General features: G+C 41.5%; 1 protein-coding gene across 3 annotated transcripts in view; it reads right to left on the bottom strand.

Moving 5' to 3' along the window:
• Positions 1-3,344: 3,344 nt before the first annotated feature.
• Positions 3,345-15,536, bottom strand: part of THRB (thyroid hormone receptor beta) — a 336,652-nt gene continuing 324,460 nt past the window's right edge. For all 3 annotated transcript variants that reach the window (XM_083188736.1, XM_083188737.1, XM_083188735.1), the window contains one exon: positions 3,345-14,677. In XM_083188736.1, the coding sequence (XP_083044862.1) occupies positions 14,436-14,677 (242 nt within the window). In that variant the 3' untranslated portion in view covers positions 3,345-14,435. The remainder of the gene's footprint in view (positions 14,678-15,536) is intronic.

The raw sequence follows: 15,536 nt of genomic DNA, 5'->3' as shown, positions 1-15,536 counted from the left end.
GAGCCAATGAGAAAACAGTATTCTTAGGACTACATCGGGCCCATGTGATTAAGGCCCCTAGATAATGTCTTCAGCAGTTACAGAAATATAAGGAGCAGATTGCAGTTCTCTTCTGAATGGAATATGCGCATTAGGAATATGTTCCGGATGTGTATGCTCTGGTGCGTCGCCTTTTAAGTGTGATATTGGGTATGAGAGGCTATACCGGCCCCCATATACATTTTTCTATAATGCGATGATGCAGTGTTCCATATATTTGTGCCCCTTGAACATCTAACTTTTCCTCTTATTAGAAACTATAACATGGAGACCAATTTTCTGAAAAGTTCTGTGAAATGAATCAAAATAGCAAATATTGTAGAGTGAGGAGGTATTTATTAAAGGCCGATGTATTAAATACATCGCCGCCCGGCCGCCGCGATGCTAGCGCATATATATTAACATATGCGGCTAGCATCACACTGCGGTGACGTAGGCCCCCCGCGATACCTGTGATGTGGTGTGCGGGGGGTCTCCGTCACCTCCATGGGCGCCTCCTACTCCCCTCATGCCGGGACAGCTAAGCAGGCTGTCCCTGGCACCTCCTCCTCCCCCCTACAGCCGGAAGGACATCCGGCTGCCTTGCTAGGGGGAGGAGGGGTTTACCTTCCGGGTCCAGGCGGACCTGCAGCAAGGTAAGCCAGAGGGAGGGGGAGAGGTGGGTCGGAGGAGGCGGCGGGCAGCGATAAGAAGCCCATAGGCTTCTATAGGGTATCGCCACCCAAAGATGGCAATACCGTGCCTGCCGAAGATGGTGCAGCTGGGTTTTGGTAAATTTGATAATGCGGTCAAACGGGGGGTTTACCGCATTTTCGGCATAGTACATCCCGCCCTTTGAGAGATAACGTACTAAACAACCAGCTTCTGCCTTACATTTTACAGGATGTGTTTGAAAAATGACAGGAGCTGATTGGTTGGTAATCTCCAAGCTTTGATAAATATCCCCTTTAGTGCGGCCATTCCAAAACAGGTTTTTTAAGTTGATGGAAACACAATCAGTTCCACAGGAACAATGCAATGTCAGTTGTCTATGTATTTCATGGTTTAGACTCATAAATAACTGTGATCTGAACATAGCAACGGTTATGAGTGGATGATGGGATTGAATCAAAATGTTGTTATAGTCATCTAACATATTCCTAAAGTATTTCTATCTGCATCATGAAAAAAAAAGTTTAGCCTTTACAAAGTCTAACATTTACAGGACATTGAGAACCTTGGTGCATGCAGGTCCAGCGTTTTGTATCATAGCAATAAACAATTGATTTGCACAAGTGATCACTAAATTCACAAGAGGGTCATGATGCACTGGTAACTTGTCTCATTTGCACTTATGGTTACTTGCAAATACGTACAATGTTACTATAGCTTGTATACATCACATAAATACATTGTTATATAATATGGTAACATTACACTGTAAAAAGAAAACCCAAAAAAACAGGTTACCCACCTTCTCATAAATTTTATTTATCAGCTTGTGCATATCCTTCTGCAACCGTTAAGGTCCATATACACTGGGAGTTTTGCCCAGTATGTATGCACAGCGATGATGGGGAAAATCGCCAGGCCGAAAATCACTCAGTGCAATTTTCGTCCATCTAAGTGATTTTCTCTGGGGTGAGCGGCTTTCCATAGCAGGACCCTAATCACTGTAGACCGTTTAGTGGTCAACCAAGACATTGCCAACCCAGGAACCGCATACCCTTCGACAGAACACAGATCTATGATGTTCTCTCCTTGGATACATTTCCTCCAGAAAACAGCTGTTTTGTTACGTCAAACACAGATAGCACCAAAGTAAAGAAAAAGCATTATTGTTTAGTAAAAGTTGCAAGAGGGCACGTACAAGCCAGTACATTAAATTTGCCTGAAGGTGGGGAATCCCTTTAACAGACATTGGATTGGCAGTGGAACTCCTGAAGATACTTGCACTGTTTTGTTATGTATTATTTAACGTATTATGAAGTTATTAACAATTGCGATTTTTGTTAATATTGGACATTTCTGTAAAATCATGCTTTCAGTATTTCTAATACATGTTCTATGAAGAATATTCAATTATTTCACCATAAAACATTGTATATTGAATGTATTGCATTTGTCATTGAGTCATTTATGAGTGTTCAGTGATCTTGAAAATATCTAAATATTGTCTTGTATTAGTTACTGATGCACTATTTAGCGGAGTAGCAATTACATCATGATTTTAAAATAATACTATATTAATTCACAAAACGCAGGTAATGGCTTATTAATACATAATGATTTTAGTAATGACTGTGCATTAAATGTTTCTTTGTTTGAGTACCTGAATACAGAAGATTGTGTAGATTGTGTAGATTTTATTTGGTGTACTGTTTAAGGCAAGCAACTGTTCTAAAGGCATAAAGGTTGCGTAGAGGATTGTGTAGCACACAAGAAGATGGTAGTGACATGAGCACAGAACGCCTCACACATTAATGAGTGTCATATTACATTTTCATGCTTGGTTTATTAAAACCTAAAGGGGCTACATACGGAGGGGATGCTGAAACATTCTGATGCTACAGCGATGTGTCAGCGCTGTGTGCTGAGGGTTCTGTCAGGACTCCGGTGAGAACATTGGCCCTGCCCGGCGATTGTCGATTTATCCACCATGCTGGATATTAATTCCCGGGCAATAGTGGCACGCAGGGCAGCGCATCGCTATCCCTATGACCCCTACAATTGTAACAATGTAGAGGCATTTTCTAAGCAATCTAGTGAGATCGCTTAGAAAATGACCCTAAATCACTATGTATGTAGGCCCCATCAGAGATCGATGGAGCCTATTACTGCATTATTGCTCACAGTTATGGCAGGTCTCTAATTGTGATACTGAGTGTGATGTGGTTGTAGGTGTGCTGCACTACTGGCAGGCATAGCTGCCTACCCTCCTGCATTCTGCAGGAGACTCCCTGAAATAGCCACAATCTCCCTCTCTCCCTCATTAATCTAGCAATCTCCCTCATTTCACCTAGCCCACATTACACTGTTACATTTTTGGGGAAAAAAAAGAAATGAGAAATAGATACAGTTACATTGAATTATCAGCACAATTTCCCAGCACTTTACCAAGTACAGATGGAGCGGGTCTCGCTCTTGCAGGGGATGGCGATGCCAGCCGCCATCCCCCGCCACCCGCCATCTTTATTTGCGAAAGGGGACGCGCGCGCATCCCCTTTCGCACGGTTCCCCCAGGTCCCCGCCGGCTTGTCGGCGGTCACCCGGGGTCCCCACCGCCTCCCCGCACCCCCTCCCTAACCCTGTCTGTCTCCCTGAAGCGGAGATGGACAGGGTTCCCGTTGCCCCGCCACCCGGAAACTGAGACGTGCGTGCGCGTGAGACGCACGCGCGCCTCAGTCAGATGGACGCCGGGCTGCTGGCGGATCGCCAGCGGTGACGTTCTGGCGAATTGCCAGCAAGAGGGAGCCCGGCTCCATCTGTATATTAACTCTTAGTAATATCTTAAAAGATTCCTCTCCGATGTAGCAGTACACTCCCACTCTGCTAGATGTCATGTATATAACCTCTTTTCACAATCTCACCATATATGGACCTAGACACGCCCTTTTGGTGGAGAATGACACGCCCCCCTCAAGGGGTGCTGTGAAAAGTTTTATTACCAACTACAATCTCCCTGAAACTCATTTTCAAAAGTAGGCAAGTATGCTGGTAGGACACTATATTTGTCTAGGCAACATATCATTGTAAAATAATGGTAAATAAAACTTTCATCTGAAATTAAAAACAAGAGGGGAAAAGGATCACAGAGCACCTGCGATTGGCAGGAAATCTGAAACCGTGTACTGCAGTGCACGTTAGCATGCGGAAAGTTAATCAACCAATAGAAGGGAAGGTCCCAATACTTGAGAGTACTGGCCCAATGATGAATTAAACATGGGTCCCTGCTCCTTTATTCAGCAATACTAATGGTGCAAGCCTTTGTGTCACTACAAGTGCCAGCATGCACTAGCACACTGTGATTGTGGCTGCACCTGTCCCTCAATGTAGAATTGTAGTACTACCACTGTGCACTGCACATGTTGTCTGATTATTACCTTAAATCAATCAGACATGATATAAACAATGGGTCAGTACTAGGAAAGAATCATGCTGCCATGACATGTATGTAAATATGATGCCCCATACTGGCAGGCTGATTGGATTCTGATGAGTGAACTTGTATTTTAGGGAATTTACACGTTAGCCCAAATGGGGCAAAAACTGATTTGCTAAATATTCTCTGCACAGCACAACATAACTTGATGATGCTACACAAACAAACAGACAATAATAACATCAGTTAATCCCAATCTAAATAAAGGGGGACTGAAACTTTGCAAGTATATACCTGGCTGCATGTAGTTTTTAGGTACAAGTGTCGTCACTTTGTGGATCCTTATCCTATGGCTCCTGTCTGAGGTATTGTTTGGAAGGCATTCCACCTTCCCTATGGAATAGCTTAGAGCTGCCCTTTGGCATTGCTTATTGCATATGTGAATATCGCAGCAATCTGCAGCAAGAGGTACTGCCACTGGTTGGGACACCCTGTCCCATGTGCGTTCCTGTTCCCCCTACCAAACCATGCCACTGTCCCACCTGCCCATGTGTGCCACTGACCCCCTATCAAACTGAACCACTGTCCCACCTCTCCACATGTGCCACTGGCCCACTACCCAATGTGAGCTTCTGAACTCCCCTCTCCTGTGTGCCGCTGATCCCCTTTCCCATGTATATCTATGATCTCACCCCATGTGTGACACTGACTTTGCTCTCATGTGTTCCTCAAGCATCCTACCTATATGTACCTCCAACCTCCCCACCCTATGTGTGCCTCTGTCTAACCTCACCACATCTGCCTCCGATCTCCATTCCCCATGTGTGTCTGTGACCCCTCCCCAGCTCCTGCACTTCCCTCACTGTCATTCCTAGTGTCTTTGTCCTCTACCCAAGGTTGGTGCTTATGATCAGAATTAGCATCAGTGAACTGAGACAAGACTGTGTTAGATGTAGCATAACTGCACATAATGATGGAAGATAACCATTGTTTTCCTGCTTTCTAAAAGCATTAGGGATTCTTTCGAAATTTGGTATGGGGCCCACAAAGTTTTAGTAACTCCCCTGTGTTGGCATCCATCTTCCATTTTTGGAGGCTCTTACACCTTCACATTGAGGCTAGCAAAGAGGCATGACATATGAATCCATAGTGCATTACCCTGGCCCAAAAATAACACACACGCACACACACATAATATACTCCAAGAAACACTGATCCTTTTATATCACACGTTTATGCACTCAACAGATCTTTGTAATTCAGTTATATTATCCTTTATTTTAAATCAGACATTTCCTACCAGTCATACTTAGGTCTCCTCACCTTTCATTCACATTCTCCTTTATTTAAGGCACACATTTCAAAATACTGGGACACACTGGACTCATACTCATTACATATAACATAGCAGCCAGGCACCTTACTCGCTTTTTGCTCTTGTATAAGAAGTATGTGAATACTAACTATAGGAAGCTACTTGTAATTGTCAGTTGAAAACTACTGCAACTGAGCAGCTCTTTTTAGTGTGTGGCTAGGAGGAGGGACAACTGGGAGATGCCAGGGATCAAAGAGGACGGAAGTGATTAAACAAGTAAAGCTGTAAATTGTGCTGTCAAAAAGTGCCCACCAACCCCAATTTCCAGAGCATCCCCCAGCCTTGCAGTGCTGTGTGCAGTGGTACATGTCACACCACCCTATGTACATTCCTGGCACTTAAACTGTGTACACACGGGGGCGATAGGGGCTGAAATCGCTGGGAATATGGTCGCTGGCGACCACATTGCCAGTGATGGTAGTGTGCCCCGACGATAAATTGCCAGGTGCGCGCTCCCGTTTTCAGCCCGTTCTAATCACTGGTCGCAGGAGCTTGCTCCTGCGACCAGCTATTTACCTCTGCGGCACCGCTGGCAGAGGTTCCGTTTCATCAGCGACCATCTGTGGTCGCTGATGAAAAGGTGAAACTGAGCAATATATCTCCCCGTGTGTACGCACCATAACACTAGACTTAACGGTTTTTGGGACCTGCTGAGATTGTTGGAGGAGGAAAGTTTTGACTCCTATTCTCAACTGAGATGAAAATACATGGCAGTGTTATTGCTTTCTGCTTCACTTCATTAAGAGGCAATGCAGAAACAGCTTTACAGGAACAATATGTACCTTAATAATAAATCTCTCCTAAAGAATATGCAATATTTTGTTATGTCTACTGTATGTTAATTTAAGTCTAAAGTAGGTTTCTCTGCATAGGTTTAAGGGCTATTCATATAGGTGAATAGGACACCAATTGATACATTACTATAGCAACTACAATGCTCCCTGGCTACACATTTCTGGCACCAGCCACTTATCAAGGCCAATTCACCACACAGAAAAACATTTATACACACTTTCAGTTTCATAAATACATCCCCATCTCAGCATGTTTCTGTAGGTTTCTTCTTTTAACCCCGTGAGTGCCAAGTGAATTTGTCAAAATAGGTGTGAAAATTGCCAAGCAAACATTTTTATTTATCAAAATGACCTGTAATATTTGCCTTATATAGGAAATCTAATCTTTTTTTTTACTTGAATGTATATAACAAATGTGAGCGACGCTGGCATTTTTAGCCGATATCTCTCACAGAGCTGTTGGCATTTTTAGTGGATATTTTTGCACATCTCTCACAGAGATGTTGGCACTCAAAGGGGCATTGTTTAAAAATAATTAAGATTATTTAATGTATTTCTACTTTGTTTTTCTATAGGGTTGATGTCAATTGAGTACTAGGCCAGGTCTTGTAGTATATGCGGAGAGAAATCAAATTGCACGCTCAAAAAAGTACAGTGGTGCACACAGGGGGGGGGATTCTTACTCCATTTTAGCATAATCCATGACTGTGACCAATGCCATGATCAAAGCAGCAGCTCCTTGCGTCCTCACATCATCCAGTAGCAGCCTGTCTCCTCTCAGTCCCTGGTTTGTTTGTGTGTGTGTGTGTGTGTATGTATGTATTTATGTGTGTGCACGCTATGTATGTGCTAAGAATGAGCAATGTGGATCTAAGCTCTGGTTGTGTCTAGATGGGCAGAACAGGGTCATAGTAACTTAGGACAAGTACAGTAAGGGCTGATTGCACAATTGCTAACACATGCAGACTGGAGGGGAAAAAACACCTACACTTGGGAAAACCGTATTATAACTGAGTATACTCCTACCAGCGCCCTGCTGGTAAACATCAGCCATGATCTACTCATGCGAGACCACCATCTGTGCATGTATTGTCATCCTGCATGTCTACAATACCTGACACAAATCTGGTGCATATCCTGTTTGCATCTATTCCTAATTAGATAAACAATAAGCATGTGGGGATATTAAAGAAATTAGAAGACAGATCTTCCAGTAAAATAAGACTGAATACAATGATATGCTATATTCCCGCATTAAATATTAACTTTTATTGAAATGCAACTTTTTCGTTGAAACATTAAACTTAGAATCCAGATACATTACTAATTCCTTTTGCATTTCCCCAAACTCTGCATACTAATGCTGGAACAATTAATACTTGCATTTAGCGTCACATTTCATGGTCACCGACCGTGGTTCCTACTCTGAGAGTAACACAGTTGTAACTTCCAAGTTGATAAGCTACCCAATAACAACAACCTATCACCTTTCTGAGTGCTTAGCACTGTTTAAGAAATATGTCTAAGGGTTTGAGATTATATTTCAGAATGGTTTTATTTTCAGTTTTGCAATGAAAATTATTTACATGAATGACTTTAACATGAAATGAATAATATATGTAAAGTTGTATAAAAATCAAGTAGCCGTCATTGAAAACGGAATAATATACACATCACAAATTCACTCTTCTAGTGAAATAATGTCTCTGTGAAAGTCAAGAAAACACCAGTTGCATAGGGTGGCGATAGCTGTAGGGTGACTTTGACATGACAGGTTACTATACCCAATATTTATAATATCACAATAGAATAATATAGGGTTTTATTTATTTTGCATATAAGAGATTTGGATGGGGACGTTTGAAAACGGATCTCTGTCGGTTTATAATGTAAGTTCTATCATAGACCCACAGCACACCAACACAGACTGTAACAAATAACATGTGAACCCAGGTGTGCCGTTTGTGTTTCTACTTGAATATAATTATACATGTATAATAAATCTATTTGACATATTTGACTCTGTCCAAAATCTATACCCTCTGCCATAAAATATATGTCTATAAAACCCTGTATTTATTATTTAACCAATAAGACATCCTGTGCAACAGTCCTGCAATGGTAATATAAAACAATATTAAACGTAAGTGCTATGTTTTCGGGTTAAGTGCTTGGAACTTATTTAGTGAGGGCTATCCTTTTATATGTAGCTATACACGAGCTGGACTACTCTGTCTTGCTGTCCTCCACACAGTTGTGTATCTCGGTTGTGCTGGCTGTGTTGACGGATCCCATAGCCTCCACAATCAGCTATCGTCCAATCGGATTTAGCCAGAAACCTCACTAATAACCTCGTCATGTGTCCCCCCAAGATATCAAAGTAAATCCATTGAGAATGATAGCACTTTCTGAGACACTATTACCTGGATGTTACTGTGCAAGCATAGCACAGTACAAGGTTTGGTTCAAATTTGGTTTGGTAGTTCACCACTCCAGGGACAACATTCACATTTTATTACTAGGAAAATATATACATAAATGTTTGTTCCAAAAAATCTAAAAGGTCACCTGACATAAAAAGGCACCATGTAACTTTCACAGGTACATTGTTACATTTTCTACACCATGAGCAAACTATATATATATGTAACTTGTGTCATCAATAAATTTCCTTATATTATCCAAAGCCATTTCAAAACTGATTTTAGCTTATTGGAACTACAAACACCTGCCCCAGGGCCTGAGTCAGAGGTACAAGCTGGTGCATACACGCTTGTAAAATGATGCTACATCTCCCACTAGCGACCATAAGTGGTTGCACATCAGTCACGCCATCAAGTCTCTCAGGAACCCTAGGCCGTTTCAGACTGAGTGGTTCTCCTAGGATACCGGGTCCCTCCAGCTGTCATGCACAGAAAATGGTGCCAACATGCCTCTGTTTTGACTTGGATTTCAAAGCAGGATCTTATTAGCTATTCAAAACATGTGACAGCCGATAGCCAATCATAAAAATGCAAATTTGCGCTTATTTTTGCGATGAGAACCGAGTGAATCTGAACTGCTCATCTCTTCTCAATACTTGTCACATACTTTGTGAATAAATCCTCTGTGTGTGCACGCATGCAGTGCGAATTTGTTACATGCCAAGTGGTAAATAATTGCTCCACTGCATCCAACATGGACATTGCATGCGCCTCTGACTCACGCCTATCCAGAAACACCCTGTTACTACCTCTGCAATTTTATAAATGCAACTACCTGGGATTACCATTCTATGTACCTTTCATACTGTGTGGTAAGTTACAACACCTGAAAACCAACTTCTAATACAGTGCTCTCCAATGTACACAGACCTGGTATAATGATGAGAAGAGGTCTGATCCATCTGGAGAAAAGACCCTCTTTCTGTGCGGTAAATTGTCCCCTGCCTACCGAGAACCAACCAGTTACCTGGCGACACAATGGCAGACTAAGTCCATCCATAGCTCCTAATAAAGTTTTATGAAAGTGCTTTTAAAATGCTATGTAGCTCTATGGATGGAGCATAACACAGTCCTTGATGCCTTGAGCATACGGCCCAAGGACCTGTGTTCAGCTATTTGCCGTATGAAGGGTGTTTTTACAAGATAGGCTACTCTCTAAAGAAAGGGAGAAATGTGTTTTATCTATTTACACACACACACACACATATATCTGTAGATGTTAGGTAAACATGAATCGTCTATACCTTATATGCACCTACATACAAAAAGTTTCATAGTTCATGGCTGTTAGGGCACCTAGAAATACTGGTAGAGAACCCACTATTGAGTATATTCAAAGCAATGGCTTTTATGTACAAGTAATGGCAACAGGTCAATTCATATGAAGTGAAATCTGAAACTTTCACAAATATGTTTTGGAAGCTTTTCAGAAATCAACATTGTGGAGATTGTGGAGAACATGGATACAGTGTTGGACTAGGGCCCTTAGTCTGGTTGACTTGCAAGGCTGCTACATTCGCAGCCTTGTGAGTCCCCCCAGACGCCACCCACCGGTCCGCCTCCCCTCGCATCGTGGGTTCACCCACACAGCTGTAAATGGATGTTTAATATAAACATCCATTCGCAGACCATGGGGAAACACCCACATCATTTGATGGTCGCTGACCATCGAATGATGTGGAAGTTGCACACATATCTAAGTGACTCTCAGGTCAGTTAGATTTGCATGCACCCAAGACAGGAACTGGACAGACAGCTGACATCCAGTGATGTCAGCTGCCCACCCCCCAAGTCACCGGGGATTTCCATGGGAACACCCATGAAAAGCTGGGCATTCCCATGGGTGCGACTACACGCCACCACCCCCGCCCGCAGTGTTGGGTGCGTGTGTCCGGCGAACACCCTGTTTGCCGTGGCCACATGCACCCGGAATATGCACATGCCCAGAAATGCACCTACGCATACGCACAACATCGATCCCCTGTGCAAAGGCACAGGGGAACCGAAGCGATCACAATAAGGGCCTAGGTCATGAAGGGCTCACCAGCGGAATGCAGTAAAGGACCTAGCTTAGTGGCTTGGCTAACCATTAGCGACTGCATGGTCTGGGCCCCATGATAAATATGTATAGTAAATCCTGCTATTGTATACATGATAATGTACAATATTAATAAGAGCAATGCACTGTAGAAAATTCCCCATAGTATTTTCAGTATTAGGCAACATATGTATAATTCAAGAGCAAAGTCTAGAACCTGGTCTCCTGAGGAGAGGGTGGGACCCCATGCAGTGGTACCTATCGGGGGTTTCCCATGCGGACCAGTCCGGCCCTGTATGTATATCAAATTCCTATCTATTCAAGGGCATTGTAACATACAAACAACATTAGAATGTCATTTCCAGAATCTTTGGGTACTGAGTAGCTGCATTTGGACAAATTTCATGGACAACTGAATACGACTTAATGTAATTTGTGGTATTTTAAATATTGATCTTTAATAAATATTCATGCACAAGGTCAGACTTAATAAAGCACATCTTACAGTATATTACAGAGTTATATACAGGAAGCCAATAGGGATAATTAGGGATAATCTAGGGATAACGTGTTACAAACCTGTCCATGCAGGGGTGTATTAAGAGAGAAAGGAGCTCCTGTCTAGGATCCTTGCAGCCCCCTCCAGTCTGTCAGTGGCCTCAGTGTTATAGACTCTGACTTTGTACCCGCTTTGTGCCTCCCTTCTTTGAGTCTACTGTACATGCTCAGGTCACCGGGAAAATGATGCCTGCACCTTATTCCTGCAGATGTAGTTAGTGCACATGCGTGAATTACTGGGGAAATAGCAGTCACACCATTTCCCAGTTACTTATGTCACCAGCATCAGCTGTAATGGGACTCCGGAGGGGGTAAGTAGAAAAGTAAGAAAGTAGAGTGTGAACCTTTTATACATTTGTCAATGTGTCCATGGTTATTAGTTACAATCAACTGCTATGATCTATGTGTCTGGCATTTCTGGCATGGGGTGCAGTGAAGCAATCACAGCATCACACCCACTGGTCTGCTCACTTTCCCATGATGCACCCAGCCACTCATCCCACCTGGCAGCCCTCTGCCAAAGGCAACAGCCAGGAAATTGCAAATATGATCTACGGTTCTGTTATTTTGTGGGAAAACACAAAAATCTAGAATTGTATATTTGTAAATATTTTTAGGGACATAACATCGTAATAATGTAATTTCCCAGAAATAACTCATAGTGATTGAAGGTAAATAATTCTGGGCAGGGTTGGACTGGCCCAAAGGGGTACAGGGGAAACCCCAGTGGGCCCACCTCCTTCTCTATAGATCAGGTTACAGACTGTGCACCTGAATTATACAATGGGGCAGATGTATTAAGCCTGGAGAAGAGATAAACTGGAGTTAAAGTGGAGATAACATGGAAGAGATAACGCACCAGCCAATCAGCTGTGTTTGAAATATGACAGTTGGGATCTGATTGGCTGGTGCGTTATCTCCTTCCACTTATCTCTTCACCAGGCTTAATACATCTGCCCCATTATTTGTATGTTACCTTATACTGGTGTATTCCCTACAGTGCATTGCTCTACATTAATATGCAAGCATCAGCAAAATGTATATATTTATCAAGGAGCCCATTATAACTATCAAGCTATCTTTGTAGCTATCAAGCATTTCCACCATATAACTCTGTACACTTTTGGAAGCCATTGCTCTGTATAAACTCAGCTCTCCCTCCAAAAAACTCCTATTTGAAATAAAAACCTAAGGTTAATTTTTCTCACACAATTAGAAAACATTGATATTGTGCAAAGGTGACATACAGTACAGAACCCCCAACCCCAATAATGCATATTTGTAAGGTTGTTGTTATATTGGTGAAAAATAAATAACTGCATTGTCTAAAGCTGCTGTTGTTTTTGTTTTTTTTGTTGTTTTTTTTGCTTAACTATAAAACTCCACTGAATTGAACATATGTCAAGTTTCTTACATGTTCTGAATTCTGTCTTTAGCCCAGGTGGCAGATATCATTGTTGCGCCACCTAGTGCTCATGTCAGAAACTTTTATGTATATTGAGAGAAATGAGTAGTGTAGAAAGGCACAAGGCTCTGCTTCCCTAGAGCTGGCAATTACCAGATACGGGGATGTTACTTTATTATAAAGATTTTCTTTAAGACTTATATATAAATAATTTACTTTTACCTGAAAGATTAGACTACTGAGCAAAATTTGCACTAGTGTTTTCAAAAATGAAAATTTAATATACTATGTAATTTGTTTTGGTTTTGCTGCCAGCAAATTGGGAGCTACTATGTATAAACTTATTTTTAGATATGCCATATTTGTAATATAAAAATATATGTCTGGCAAAATATAATCTGGCATGACCCCTGAATTGTTAATGTGGATACACTTGCTGAAGGTGGTTTAGAATACACGTATATTTGTAGGATATGTGGCACTGAGGCAGCCTGGATCACAATGAAATAATGATTTGTGTTGTGTGTCATGGTGTCTTTGCTAGGCACTGCTAAAGTTTGATTAATGGAGGAGGTAGTACAGTAGGAAATATGGACATATCAGAGTTCAGGAGTTCAAATGCCATTGAGTTTAGAGTACAACAGTGTGATGTTACCAGATCTCACAGCGCCATTTTATCATGTGACTTGTGTCACATGACCTATCATTACTCATGCAGAAGTAGCGGGATTATGAAAACTGTGTACAAATATTAGAATCCCAAGAGATTTACTTCCAAATACCTGAGAAGGGAATGTGCAGAATCAAGGAGCTAGTTCTGTACAGTCGTTCTATTATCACCAACTACAATATATAACTCAAGAGTGAGCAATGTAATCTTATACCTTAACATCCAGGTCAGCGTAGCTAATTTCTTTCGGTACAAAAAAAGTAAGTGGATAGTGGAAAAGGGAGCTAGAGTAAAAAAATACATTCTTTTCAGCATTATCGTTTTCTTAAGTATAAAGGTATAATTGTTTAGGGCTTTACCAGACTAAAATCTCTTAATATAAATCATTTGAAAAACATGCTACCCTATATTTTCCCCAACCTTGGGAGCAGTTTGTGCCAAATAAGGGGCTTTATCATTTTGTTTTAATAAAAAATAAATTAAAAAAATATTATTTAGTGATAAAACCAAATATTTGCCTTGTTCTAAGAGGAAACAGTGTATTTGCAGAGTGATTGTACTGCCCCACATTGCACAAGTGAGAGATCACCATGGGAGATGGTCAGTAGGGGATTTTAGCCGCAGGCACAATATCTGAGAATACTTTTTCTGTGTAGGATCCGTAGTGCTGGTGAATGCAAGTTAATATACATTTCTTTTTTTTTTTCTCTTTTTTTTTTTTCAATAACCACTTTGGAACTGTAAGGACTGCCAATCGCTCTGATGAGTAATGTGTTGACAGTCACTTCAGAACAAAAGGGGTTAAACTTCCACGGATAAACTTCACATCAAAAGGACAGAATAACAAAAACACGATAGTCACGAGTACCCGCATCAGAGGAACATTTTCATCCATGTCTATTCAAAACGGACGAGAACAAAAAAAGTGACGGAGGCAATGGAATGGAAGGGTAGATCCCAGTAGTGTCGAGAACCCAGAAGCACAGTCTCTTCTAATCCTCAAACACTTCCAAGAACAGTGGGGGGAACAGTTCAGTGGGGCACTCCACTTTCATGTGCAGGAACCGGCTGGCGTGACAGGCTCCAATCATGCGGAGGTCGGTGACTTTCATCAGCAGTTTTGGCCAAAAGTGTGCAACGTTGTGTTTCCTGTAATTAATGTAGTGTTCAAAAGCCAAGAGGAAACCTTCTTGGCACTTTTCTATTCTTTCAACGCTGGAGAGACCAGGGCGATCTGGCAATAAAGGAAAGCAGTTTTTGTAAATTATCATCGTAAAATATAGCTTTAAGTTTTCAGATAAAGTATTGTGGAGTGTGTTTTGTGTCTGGTGCAGTATTCTGTATTTTGGACAATTGTTGGCCAACTATATAGTAAATGGACGAATAGGCTACAGCTACTCTGGAACTGGTGTATTTCTTACCACTTTCTTGTCTACTCAGTCAACATCTGGAAGGTGCAGTCTTCAATCTCTTCTACAAAACCTAAAATCTGACTCTGAAGTTGTCTGGTAACAATTATTGGAGGATGAAAAGTCTAGTCCTACAGATGTAGTCCCACTCATCGGGAGTTCTGCCATGTCGCACAGGCAGCATGCATGGCCAAAAGCATACAACCGCCGGCACGCTTGTGCTTCGCAATCTAGGAGCCATATTGCAGCACCAATGAGCATGGCTATATCTGTATTATGGTGAGAGAATGTAATAATCCTATAAATCAAATGTATTATAGTTTGTATTACTCAAGTTAGCAATGTTTCAACAGAACAAAGACAGCATAGCACCAAATGTCTATCAATTGACTTCCTTCTAGTGATCAAAAGCTTATATAGTAGACTGACAAGCCTCTCTGCAATCTCTTACTAACGGTCTAGTCTGCCATTTTTTAGATTCAATATTTTAGATTTATGGATGCAACTCCTAAAAATACTGAATTGTAGTATGTGATGTTTGTCTTTAAATATTACTCCGAAAGTAAATTTTTATCAACCTCAAATCATGGCTCGTAAAATACCTTTTCAGGCCCACAAATGTTATGACCAAGATTGCCTCACCTGCAAATAAAGATTTCAGCACATATACCTCTGAAGAAGTTT

This window comes from Crinia signifera, chromosome 5 (genome assembly GCF_055691185.1).
Source record: "Crinia signifera chromosome 5, ASM5569118v1, whole genome shotgun sequence".
Classification (NCBI taxonomy): domain Eukaryota; kingdom Metazoa; phylum Chordata; class Amphibia; order Anura; family Myobatrachidae; genus Crinia; species Crinia signifera.
The sequence above is the reverse complement of the archived record's forward strand: the minus strand, read 5'-3'. Positions and strand labels throughout refer to the sequence as shown.